The sequence below is a fragment of the Miniopterus natalensis genome, chromosome 7, assembly GCF_054644295.1.
Source record: "Miniopterus natalensis isolate mMinNat1 chromosome 7, mMinNat1.hap1, whole genome shotgun sequence".
Classification (NCBI taxonomy): Eukaryota; Metazoa; Chordata; class Mammalia; order Chiroptera; family Miniopteridae; genus Miniopterus; species Miniopterus natalensis.
The window spans coordinates 1,318,049-1,330,888 of record NC_142087.1 but is presented as its reverse complement, the minus strand read 5'-3'; the positions used below and the strand labels follow the sequence as shown (position 1 = coordinate 1,330,888).

The window sequence follows — 12,840 nt, the reverse complement described above, 5'->3', positions numbered from 1 at the left end:
CAGATCTGTCTTGGATCATGGTTCCTAGAAGCAGCTCCTGAGATGGGAAATCTTGGGCATGTGATTTATGTACCATTCGGGGAGCAGCTAAGACATCGGAGTCTGGGGCAGTCCAGCCTCGATCAGGACGGACTCTGCAGTGTGACTTACATCAGCTGATCATGTCACTGCATCCTCACATTACTCAGGCTGTGGTTTTCACTCCCCCCCGAGGTAGGGTGGGGGACAAAGAGGCATAGCCCCTGGGCCTCTCTGTGCACAGCCATGCTTATCTGCCAGCAGAGAGGAGGACAAGGGTGCAGAAGCAGGCCACTAACAGGCCACCATTGCAGCAGCTAAAGGATGGAGGCTCCAGCCCTGAATGGCCCTGTTGTGGGGGAAGGGCACCGAGTCCATCTGGTGTGATAACCACAGGGACGGCAAAGCAAAGGAGGCAGCCTTGGTGGAGACCCTTGGTTGAATCATCTCTTGGGAATTTTCAGCTGAGTATGGCTGGGCTTTAGCTCACAGAAAGCTCCAGAACATCTTCAAAAGGCAGCGGGCTCAGGGTCAGACAACGACGTACTTGGCACCAGTTCTGTTAGGGCATGCATAGAATATGCCATTCTTATAGACCTCTTGTCACGCAGAGATGTCCTTCTCTACCCATGAGTACATCTGCTCCTCTTTCTACCTCTGTCCCCCGGAGGGGCATATATGACCTTCACCAGATGTTCTCATGGGGTTTTGGGAGCTGGGCTATTAATGATTAATTGTTTTCTCAATTGGTTTTCAAAGGAATGCTGAAATTATTTTGTCTAATGCATGGGCATCAGTTTTATAGAAACAATAAAGTCATTGCACTAACAAGAAAATGAGAGCATGGTGGGTTGGGTGGTAGGAAAAGTGCACATGAGCTCTACAGTTCCCTCGGTGTCCCTAAACAGCAGCCTCCCCGCTCTGAACCCCTCTCCTCACCATTCGTCATTCACTCTCTGTGCCTTTCTTGCGGTGGGGCTGGCCATGAAACACAGCGCTCCCTGTGGCCTTGCTCTCTTCCCTGCCGTAAGCGCAACCACACGCTCTGTAAAATCCTTTCTTGTGCAGCTGCTGGTGAAGAACATCCAGCTGGAGGATGGCAAGATGATCCCTGCCTCGAACTTCTTCAGGGGAGAAGACAGTGATGCCCTCGAGCTGACAGAGGCAGAGCTGGTCACCATGGAGGCTGTGCGGGTAGGAGACCACTTCAGGGCTGCTGTCTGGTTGGGCAGGTCATGCACTGCGCATGTGTTTTGTGAGTCACACTCCCTGGAGTCAGGTTGTGCACACTCTCTGTGTATGTATGTGCTGGCCTAAGGCGCGGTGCTGGCTCTATCCTGTCTTGGGGTTTTCTATGTCCTCTTGCCCTTTCCTCTACCACTGGGACCCTGAGATTTGGCCAGCTGCCTCTGACTCTTTTAGGGATTCATTGTCAACGTGGACAAATGAAACAGAAGCCCCTGGAAGAGCTGAAAGAGCCAAGCCTGAGGTCTTGTGATAGAACATGTGCACTGGAACCTTCCAGAAAGGCTCCCCTGGAGGGAGCACGCTACGATGTGACCAGCACAGGTGTCATAGGCAGATTCTGACTCCATTCCAGCTCCCTCCTCATGATGCTGGGCAGTGCTTTCTCTGAGAATCAGTCTCTTCCCCCTGAGTCCAGTAGGTGGTGACTTCCCAGAACTGTTCATCGCCTACATGACCCCCCACCTTTGCCCTCCCCCAGGAAGGCATGATATTGATTATACTTAGTCTTATTGAATGGAGGACATTGAATGAATTTTCAGCCACTCACTCATTAGATTATGTATTCAATTACTTATTTAAGAAATATGAATTGAACTCCTACCAAATGCCAGGTGCTAAGCCATACACTAAGAATGTGACAATAAGCACTATCCCTACTGTTATGAAGCGTCCTTTCTCGTGGGAACAGAGCCAATGAACACTCAAGTAAGTGAACAGAATCGTTTTAGATGGGAGAAGTGCTACGAGTGAAATAACGGGATGGGAACAAGGCCTCTGGAGGCTCAGGGACAAATTTAGAAGGAACAATCAGTGGGAGGAAGGGAAGACTTGAATGGAGACTGATGGAGAGAAAATATCTGGGGGGAAGACCTTTAAGACAGAAGGAACAGAAAATGGGAGACCTCAGAAAGGTGGGCCCTCCCTGTGTTAGGTACCACAGGAAGCAATACAGCGAGCCCGGGGAGGAGGGCTCTGATGAGTGGAGGAGGGCCTGCCAGCCGGCCACGTTGGTGAGTGTGGGTGTTGATGACAAGTGCAGACAGCAGAACTTAGCCAGGGAGAGACAGGAGGACACCAAGAACTTCCTTAGTTGAAAGCTGAACATTTGAATGACTGTTAAAAAAGAAAATAAAAGCCTATTCATTCAAAAAATATTCTTGGAGCAATTGCTCTGGCTCCGACCCTGTGCCTGCCCTGGGGTTACAGGGCCAGCTGGATAAACTGGCCTTCTGGAGCTTACAATTGAGTGGCACTTGCGGTGGCATGAGATTATGTGTTTGTAGAGCTAGGTCTGGGTCAAAAGTTTCTACGACCAAGTCCATCTGTGATATGAAAGAATAAACCCCGCCTCCTGTGGGTGTTGTGAGTGTTAGAGGAGAGAATGCATGTGAAAAAGGTCACTTTAGTAGCACTTTTTAGGATCTCAAAAAATGTTGGCAATGAGCCTGACAGTCATCAAAAAATCAGATACTTCTAGAGCGTGTACACATGTAGAGTTCTAAACACGTCAGGAATAGTAGTGTATTTAATTATAACAATTCCATGAAGTTGATGCTTTTGTTACCTTCATTTCCCAGCTGAGGTATCCAGGTTGAGGCGGAGTCATGGCTAATGAGGGCAGTGCTCAGGCTGGAGCCCAGGTGCTCGGGTTAGAGTCCTCGCCTCCACTGCTACCCATATGGCCTCTTGGTCATTGGCATTGCTATCTGTGTGCCTGTTGGTCAGAGCTGGGCTGGGCTCTTTCAGGATGTGTAGTCTGGAGGCGAATGGGGTAGAAGGGAGATGGCCAGGGAGAAGAGGCCAGTGTGGGGGGGTTGCAGCCCCCCCAGTATTGGTGGAGAGGGTTTGGCCTGGTGGCCATAGCAGGGGTCAGCCTGTGTTCTTCATTCAGCAGAGCTCACCAGGTGCCCATCGTGGGCTGAGGCAGGCCATGGGCAACCAGCCCAGCTTACACCCTCCTGAGCTGAAGCTGTGCAGGGCATTGCAGATGGCACAAACACCATGTTTGTTGAGCTATTCTGTACTCCAGGAGCTCTGCCTGCTTCATGTAAGCCTTATAAGCAGCGAGGGACCCCAGAAAAGGTGTTATTGGATAGTCCTCTGAGTCAGAAGGAGAGGGTTAGCCCCTCCTCTGTTCTTGTCTTCTCCTATAAATGAATTTAAATGAGAGACCCTGTATTGTAGGAGCTCCAACCCAGGGAGTGCCACGCTGTTCTTTGCTAGTCAGAAAAAACACACAGGGGACCAGAGGGGAGAGACACAGCCTTTATTACTTACATCTGGGGGAGACCTGATGGTGAGTTTCTGGTGAGTTCCACACTGGGCCAAGGTAGGCTAGAGGCTTATCTAGCAGACAGGAGAGGGAGTGGGAGGGAGCCGTGCTGAGAAAGGCCTATATTCAGAGCAAGGACAAACAGAGCCTGGTGAGGTTTTTTAGCTGTCAAGGATGTGGGAAACACTTGGGTCTGCCCTGCTCTGCTCCTATGGCTGCTTGCCAGGCAGACACCGGTCCACTGACTGGGAGAGGGAACTGGGCTATAATATCCTTGCTTGACCCTACAGACTCTGATTGCATTGTGATAAAGCCAATTTATTTAAAGAATTAAAGCAAACAAATTTATTAAAGGAGCAAGGCAAACAAATCTATCATCTGGCTTATGCAGTGCAGATTGGCATCACTCAGCTAATCTGAGGAGCAAGTTGGGTGGGGGTTCGAGGTGTTATATACCTTCCTATCTACGTGTTTCAAAATTCCTCTGTTGAATATCTTGGTACAGATTCTCAATGTCCCTTTTTACTCTGTGGGCTTCCCAGAACGCATGAGACGCACCTGGCAGTTTTACCTTGCCAAGCCTTGAGACTGCTGGCTTCTCTATGTAGGGACTAAAAAAATAAATAAAACTACCATTTTTGCCCTGTCCCCTTCCCCCAAACGGCTGCTTTGTTTAGCAGTGAGAAAAACTACTCCCATTTCTCCCTCTGTTCCCGCCTATCCTGCTTTCTTAGTTGGAGAGTCATTAACCATTTGCTTTCAAGCTCCTTGGGAAAGATGAGAGCTTGCCATTTACAAGCTGTCTGCAAATTGCCCCCACTGTTTGGCCTTGTTTTAACTTTCTTGTCTCAGTTTCCCGACTCCTCTTGCCCTGGAATTTTCCTAGCTTTTCACTGCCCTGGAACACAAGGAATCCTCCCACCACGTTATCAGCCACGCTCTTTCACAGATGAGGAAACCGAGGCACCAACAGGCTGCCTGCATCTCTGGCTTGCCGGGGATTGAGCCAGGATCTAAAGGTGGCTGTGTGGCTTTAAGGTGCACTGCCTTTCAGAGGTTCCACTGGTGCATCTCACAGGCACCGCGCAGTGGCATGCTCACGCACCAGCAGGTGACCGGTGGCCCCCGACCACATGAGTCTGAGGAGGAGGGTAGCCGCTGCCAGCAGGTCAGTCAGGGAAAATTTCAGGGAAGAGGTGATGCAGGAGTTGGCTCTGAGGGATGCCCAGGATTTAAATGTGAGCTGGGGGTTCAGGGAAAGGTGTTGCCAGTGGGTGAGGGTCCAGGTGAAGGTGTGGAGGGCAGACAGCAGTCCTGTGGGAACAGGGAGTGGCTCGGCATCGCTGCTGATGGTCACACTGAGTGTGGGAAGGGTAAACCCAGGACACCTTTCCAAGAAGGAAAGAAGGGAGCCAGGGAGAGGTTGGTGTAGGGGTCATGGGGGGCCTGGTCTTCATGGGGCCTGTTGGCCACATCAATGACCAGCTGTGGCCTGGAGCTCAGACAGAGTGCGAGGCCTCTCTCTGCTCCTGTCCTGACAGGTCTGGCTGGTGACCTTCCCAGAAAACAGCCATTCCATCCTGACCTGCCAGACAACCTTCTTGGGAGACTGGATGGGTGCTGCCCCCTCAGCTGTCACTGCCCTTTCCATGCCCCACAAGTCCGGCTGGCGGGCACTGCTGCCCTCCACAGGTCCAGAGACAGAGGGCACAGAACCACCTAGTCTCTCAGCGAGGACAAGACCCAGGCCTCCTGAGCCCCATCAGTGTGCCTCGTTTTCACCCCCAGGACTACCACTGTTTTCCTCTCCCTTCCACCCCACAGCACCCCACACCAGTGTCATGCTGGGGATATCCAAATCTAGACAATAGCGCCACGGTGAGGCCAGAGTAAGACGTGGGGGGTGGCTCAGGAGGAACTGGGCCCTGCCTTTCTGGTCCCCAGCCATGCCCTCAGCTCCAGCACATCCAGCCGTCTGCCATCCCTAGGCTGCCATGAGGACCCCAGAGAAACTGAGGGTCAAGGTGAGGTGGGCATAAGAACAGCAACCGTGTGGCCAGGGCTGGGACAGCTCCTCCTTCCCTAGGAGGTGGTCAGTCCAGGACCTTCAGGCACCTCAAAGCAGCTGCATGTTGGAGTGGACTGAGAGCCAAGCCTGATACCAGGCCATTGGTGCACATGCCAGGGCTGCTGTCACCCAGCTGACACCTGCCCCCACCCGCCCTGGGAGCTATGTTCTTGCCATGCCTGTTTTTCAGAGTGCCTGGAAACGGATTCTCCCCAACGTCCTGAAGGTGGAAGACTCCACAGATTTCTTCAAGTCAGGGGCCGCATCAGTGGATGTTGTAAGGTAAGACCAGGAATAGTGCGGTCCTATCCCAGGTGTCTGAGGCTATGTCACTCCTCAGCCCAAAACTTAATGGCGGGAAACCAGCACCACTTGTTATGCTCATGGTTGTGTAGGCCAGTGATCCAGAAAGGGCCCATGAGTACAGGCTGGCAGGCCACCTTCAATGGCTACAGGGCAGCGGACTGGCAGGAGCCGGGACAGCCAAGGAGGGATGTACTACTGCTAGTTGGCTTCTCACCGCCATGCCTGAAGGCTGGCAGCTGCTTTGCTGGCACCAGTGACCACGCATCTGCCTGTGGCAGCTTGGGGACTTAGACTTTTCTGTGTAGCAGCTCGCAGTGCTGAGAGCGAGGGTGCCAGCAAACAAGGCAGGCATGGTAGCGCCTTTCCTCACCCAGCCTGGAAAGTCTCATCGCATCATTGACCCTGACTCAGCTGGTCTGAGCAGTCTCATGGGTTCAATTCCTGGTTAAGGGAGCCTGCCTGGGTTACTTGTAACTTTCCACCTTTAGCATGATGTTAGCTTTGGGTTTGTCATACGTAACCTTTATCATGTTGAAGTAAGTTCCCTCCATACCCATGTTGTTGAGAGTTGTTATCATAAATGGATATTGAATTTTGTCAAACGCTTTTTCTGCATCTCCTGAGGTGATCATATGATTTTTATCTTTGGTTTGCTGATGTGGTATATCATGTTGGTTTGTGGATATGGGATACTTGCATCCCTGGGATAAAGCCCACTTTATCACAGTGTATAATTATTTTAATGTATTGTTGAATTCAGTTTGCTAACAGTTTGTTGAGACTTTTTGCACTTTTAGCCAGACTCATCAAGAAAAAACAGAGAGAGCCCAAATAAATAAAAAATTAAAGAAGAGAGATTACAACCAACACCACAGAAATGCAAAAGGTCATTAAAGGGTACTATAAACAATTATATGCCAACAATTTGGATACTCTAGAAGAAATGGGTACATTTCTAGAAACATGTAGCCTTCCAAGAATGAACCAGAAAGAAGTAAAATCTGAACAGACTGATTACTAACAATGACATGAAGCAGTAGTCAAAAAAATCCCCAACAATACAGAAAACTACAAAGCATGATTAAAAGAGATTGAAAAAGCCCCCACAATGAAATGGAAAGGTATTCTGTGTTCATGCTCTGGGTGAATCAACATAGTTAAAAAGTCCATAGTACCCAAAGCAATATACAGATTTAATGCAATCCTTATCAAAATACCAATGACATTTCCTAAAGAAACAGAACAAAAAAACCCATCAGATTTGTATGGAACCACAGAAGACCCTGAATAGCCGAAGGAATTCTGAGAAAAAAGAATGAAGCCAGAGGTATCACACTTCCTAATTTCAAATTATATTACAAAGCCATCATAGTCAAAACATCCTGGTATTGGCAGAAAACAGACAGACCAATGGAACAGAATTGAGAGCCCAGAAATGAACCCACACATATATGGGCAAATAATTTTTGACAGAGGAGCCAGAAACATGCAATGGAGAAAAGAAAGCCTGTTCAATAAACAGTGCTGGGGAAAATTAGAAAGCCACATGCAAAAGAATGAAACTAGGCTGCAGTTTATCCCCACACACAAAAATTAACTCAAAGTGCATCAAACACCTAAATATAAGATCTGAAACAATAAATTACATAGAAGAAAACATAGGTACTATACTATGGACCTTGGTCTTGGAGAAGATTTTATGACTTTGACCCCCAAAGGCAAGGAAAGTAAAGACAAAAATAAATGAATGGGACTAAATCAAACTAAAAAGCTTCTGAACAGCAAAAGAAACTGACAGCAAAACAAAGAGGCCACCAACTGGATGGGAAGAGACCTGTGCAAACAACAGCACCAATGAAGGGTTAATTAATATCCAAAATATATAAAGAACTCATACAACCCAACACCAAACAAATAATTCAATTAAAAAATGGGCAGAAACCCTGGCTGGGTGGCTCAATTGATTGAGCATCGCCCCGTGCACTAAAAGGTGGCTGGTTCCGTTCCAGGTCAGGGCACATGCCTGGGTTTATGGCTCGATCTCCTGTAGGGGGTGTGCAGGAGGCAGCCCATCAATATTCCGCTCTCACATCGATGTTTCTCTTTCTCTCTCCATCTCCCTTCCTCTCTCTAAAATAAATAATAAATAAATAAAAATATATTTTTTAAAAAAGGCAGAGGACCTGAACAGACACTTCTCCCAAGGAGACATACAAATGGTCAAAAGATATATGAAAAAGTGCTCAACTTCACTAGCTGCTAGGGAAATGCAAACCAAAACTACAATGACATAGCACCGCGCACCTGTTAGGATGGCTGTGATCAACAAGACAAGCAATAACAAGTGTTGGAGAGGTTGCGGAGAAAAAGGAACCCTCATTGGCTGCTGGTGGGAATGTAGACTGGCACAGCCACTATGGAGAACAGTATGGAGGCTCCTCAGAAAACAAGGATAGAGCTACCATATGACCCAGCAACCCCTATTCTGAGTATCAACCTGAAAATTTTGAAAACATTTATTTGCAAAGATATATGTACTTCTATGTTCACTGCAGCACTATTCACAGTGGCCAAGACATGGAAACAACCAAAGTGTCCTTCAGTAGATGACTGGATAAGGAAGATGTGGCACATATATGCAATGGGATATTACTCAGCCCTAAGAAAGGTGAAATACTGCCATTTGTGACAACATGTGTGGACACTGAGGGTAACATGCTAAGCGAAATAAGTCAGACAGAAAAAGCTAAGAACCATATTAATTTACTCACATGTGGGATATAAAACTGAAAGCAACAAATAAGGAAAACAAAAACTCATAGACACACACAAAACAGTGTGGTTGTTAACAGAGGGAAGGGGGATGAGGGAGTCATATCATGCCCTACAACCTTAAACTTATAGCGTGATGTATGCCAATTATTTCTCAATAAAACTGAAAAAAAATTTAAAGAGAATGTGCTACTTAATTTCCACATGTTTGTGATTATTTTCAATTTTCTGCTGTTGATTTCTGGTTTCATCTATTGTGATAAAAAAGACACTTTACAAGATTGCGATGTTTTAAAATTTATTAAAACTTATTGTGTGGCCAACAAATGATTTATTCTGGAGAATATCTTATGTGGACTTGAGAAGAATGTGAATTCTGCTCTTCTTGGATGGAGTACTTCCTGCACTGCTTCCTGCCACAAAGATGAGAGACAAGAGATGACAGCCAATACGTGAAATTCGCTAAACTTTACCGACATTTACCACCCTCCTCATAGTGCTGTCCCCAAATACTGCAAATGGTCACTTGACTCCAGACTTCCAAAACATCTGATTCAGACAGTTCTACCAGTTCGATAGTTATATAGGTGGAGGGATGAATTTCTGGAGCTTCCTACTCTGTCATCTTCTGACTATACATAGGCTTTTATTTCTCTTGGATAGATATCTAAAAGTGAAATGGGAAGTATATGTTTAAATTTTAAGAAACTGCCAAACTGCTTTACAAAGTGGTTTCCAAAGTACCATTTTACAATTGTACTAGCAGTGTATGAGAATTTGGTTGGTAAGATCAGGCTTTATAATTTTAGATATTCTAATGAGTATGTAGCCATATCTCCCAGTTTTAATTTGCATTTTTCCTAGTGATTAATGATGCTTGAGCATCTTTCATATGTCATCCATATTTCTTCTTTGGTGAAATGTCTGATCAATCTTTTGACCATTTTTACTTAGGTTGTTTTTCTCTTAGTGTTGAGTTTTGAGAGTTTGTTATATATCCTGAATAAAAGTCCTTTATTAGATATGTGATTTGGAAATATTTTCTCTCAACCTGTGGCTTGCTTTTTCATTTTTAACAGTGTTTTTTGAAGATTATAATTATTAATCTTATATTAATTAATAGTTGATTATCTCATTTATTCATCACAAAATAGTAGCAGAGCTATTATCATTCCCATAGTACAGGTGAAGAGTTTGTCACTTACCAAGGTCACAGATTAGTGAGTGGTGGAGCCAGAACTCGAAACCAGGATCTCCTGAGCGCATGGACTGGGATCTTAACCCCAGTTCTAGACTAGCACTCAGGCTTTGGGTGCTGGGATGAAGGTCTCTTCTAGATAAATGTTTGGCACCACCACCTCTGCTGCTAGAATAATGCAGGTCTGCCACGCCTCTTTCCATCTCCCACTTTTTAAAATTTCCTTTCCTGCAGACTGGTGGAAGAAGTGAAAGAGCTGTGTGATGGCCTGGAATTAGAAAATGAAGACGTTTACATGGCAACTACCTTCAAGGACTTCATCCAACTGTTAGTGAGAAAGCTGCGAGGGGATGACAGAGAGAGCGAGTGCGTCATTGACTATGTGAGTTCTGGGCTCCTCCACGTGGGATCCAGGATGGTACAGGGGGGAAACCTGGATGTGCAGGAGGCAGAACCCCCAAGAGCCCACCTTTCAGTGTCCCAAGCTCTCTGTGGCAGCTCTGGATAGCCTGAGGATGCCAGGGCAGTAGGGCAAACTCAACAGAGAGAATTGCTGTCTAAGGCTCAGTGTGTGGGACAAGTTCCGAGGCCCAAGAACATGAGCCCAGGGTAATAAGAAGATGCTTTCATTGAGCACTTCTCTCCCTCTTTCTCCTTTATTGGGTTTTCCAGCTGCATCCCTACTGTGCCTCCAGTCCCTCCCAGATTACCTGCCTCAACTCTGGTTTCCGTGGGCGGCCCTAGTCCCCGGCTCTGGTACAACCATCTCCTCCATTTGTCCCTGGAATTTAATGAGGGCAGTGGCTTCCTGCCGTTGCCAATCTCTGGGTTGACTCATGGCTACTCAGCTCTTCCATCACCTGTGTAACCAATTCTCTGCATTAAATTATTTTTGTTGAAATGCCAGGGGGAAAAAAGAAAGCAAGAGAGAAAGGAATTTGGAATGTTTTCCCAATGAGGAAAACAAATGTTCCTATACATTCAACTTGTATTAGGGAAGAGTGGTGAAGTAATGCAAATCTGTTCCTTAAAGAAACTCCATTCATTCATTCATTCTTTAATTCTCACCCAAGGATATGTTTACTGATTTTTTAGAGAGGGAAGGGGAGAGAGAAAGAGAGAGAAACATCAATCAGTTGCCTCCCATGTGCACCCAGACCGGGGATCAAACCTGAAACCTAGGTATGTGCCCTGACCAGGAACCAAACCCGCAATCTTTTTGGTGCACGGGACAACACTCTAGCCAACAGCCACCCAGCCAGGGTGTTTCTTAAAGAAATTCTTGAAAGTTATCTCCAGGCTTTCTTGGTAAGCTACAAGTTCCCACAGCAACTAGCTTTGGGGTAGTTCTTTGGGCTGGTCGTTTGAAACAAGAGCTGATGAAGAAAGTGCAGGTGGTCAGGATGGACCGCAGGTCGACTTTGGGTTCGTGGACAAATAACGGGTGAACAGGTTTCGGGAAGGGGATGCCCTCCCAGAGGCTCCCGCATTCAGCGTGGAGTTGCAGACCTGTAGGGAAGTGAGTGGTGGGGCTGGTGTCATGTCTGGGGGCTTATATGGGCCTGTCCACCTACTTCCTATGTGTGAAGGCCCAGCAAGCAACCTGAGGTCACATAGCAGGTAAGTAAGTAGCAGGGCTGGGACTTCAACCCAGGCAGTCTGGGTGCAGAGTCTATGCTATTCATTTCCTCTTAGCACTCAGAGCCTCAGACTTCTCACATAATAGCCGCCTTGGGGAGGGGTGTGCGAGTGTGTGTGCACACGTGCCAGAGGTGGTCTATCCATCTGAGTGTTTCCTGTGTCTCCATGTGGGTTTGTGCCAGTCACTGATGCCCATTTGTGAAGAACCCACACTGCAGCTAAAGCCTGTGAAACCTTCCTTCCCAGGTGGAAAAGGCAGTGAACAAGCTGACCCTCCGAATGCCCCACCAGCTCTTCATTGGGGGCACATTTGTGGATGCTGAGGGCGCCAAGACCTATGAGACCATCAACCCGACAGATGGAAGTGTGAGTGCAGGCCCAGCACCCTCTTCTTTCCACCCTCCCACTGCTCCCCCATCCATGGCGTGCTTTCCCATCTACCCCCCTATCTGATATCTGGGGGTCCTGGCCCAGGGGACCAATGCTTGGACACAAAAGGGTTGAAGCCAATCTCCAGTCGTCCCTACAGCAATGGCATAGAGGTATGGTGGGGAGAGGTTGGCAGGGAGTGAGGGCAGGAGGACCCTAAAAGGCCTGCTTCAGAGACTCGGAATAAATTTCAAATCTCCCAAGGAATATAAGAAGACCATTCCCTCCCCTCCACACTTCAACAGTTATCCCAGCGTGGGCCCCACCTTCTAGAATATTTGTACCTCAGTATCGGGAAATTCTTTCTTGAATCCTATGTTTTTCAGGATTCTTGACTATGATTTTCTTACATCATGACCTGTGCACACATGCATCCTCACACATGTACATACTTGGAACAACACTCTTACAGGTGTATACTGATTGTTTTCTGTCCTGTCCCATCCTACAGCATCGCTCCAGTCCCTGCAGAAAGCAGATAGCACACTCAAAGTGGCTCATTTGAGGGAAATTGAAAGAAAGTGCTTCACAAAAAGATGGACAAGGTGTGGGGACACAGACCAAGGGTACAGTGCCCTCGGGTAGAAGCACCGAGCGCTGTTACCACCTCAAAGCCTGTTTTGGGAGTCTCAGGACCAAGGCTATGTGGGCAGGGCTGTAGTGACCAGCAAGGAAGCGCTGGCCTCACCCCTCCTGCCCCTCTCTCCCAACCTGAGCCCAGGCCTGTGCTGCAGAGCATATGGGTACCCTCAGGGCATGCAATGCAGAGAGGGGATGGATCTAGTCACCTCCAGTGTCTAACCTATTCCACTTAAAAAATAAACCTTTTGCCTGGGAACCACTCAATTAATGGGTCTATGCTCTTGGTTTGAAAACGCTCAGCCTTAG

General features: G+C 47.5%; 1 protein-coding gene across 2 annotated transcripts in view; it reads left to right on the top strand.

Moving 5' to 3' along the window:
- The window catches only part of ALDH1L1 (aldehyde dehydrogenase 1 family member L1), a 49,631-nt gene that overhangs the window by 16,496 nt on the left and 20,295 nt on the right, over positions 1-12,840 (top strand). For both annotated transcript variants that reach the window (XM_016197310.2, XM_016197311.2), the window contains 4 exons: positions 1,087-1,212; positions 5,797-5,888; positions 10,117-10,264; positions 11,770-11,889. In XM_016197310.2, the coding sequence (XP_016052796.2) occupies positions 1,087-1,212; positions 5,797-5,888; positions 10,117-10,264; positions 11,770-11,889 (486 nt within the window). The remainder of the gene's footprint in view (positions 1-1,086; positions 1,213-5,796; positions 5,889-10,116; positions 10,265-11,769; positions 11,890-12,840) is intronic.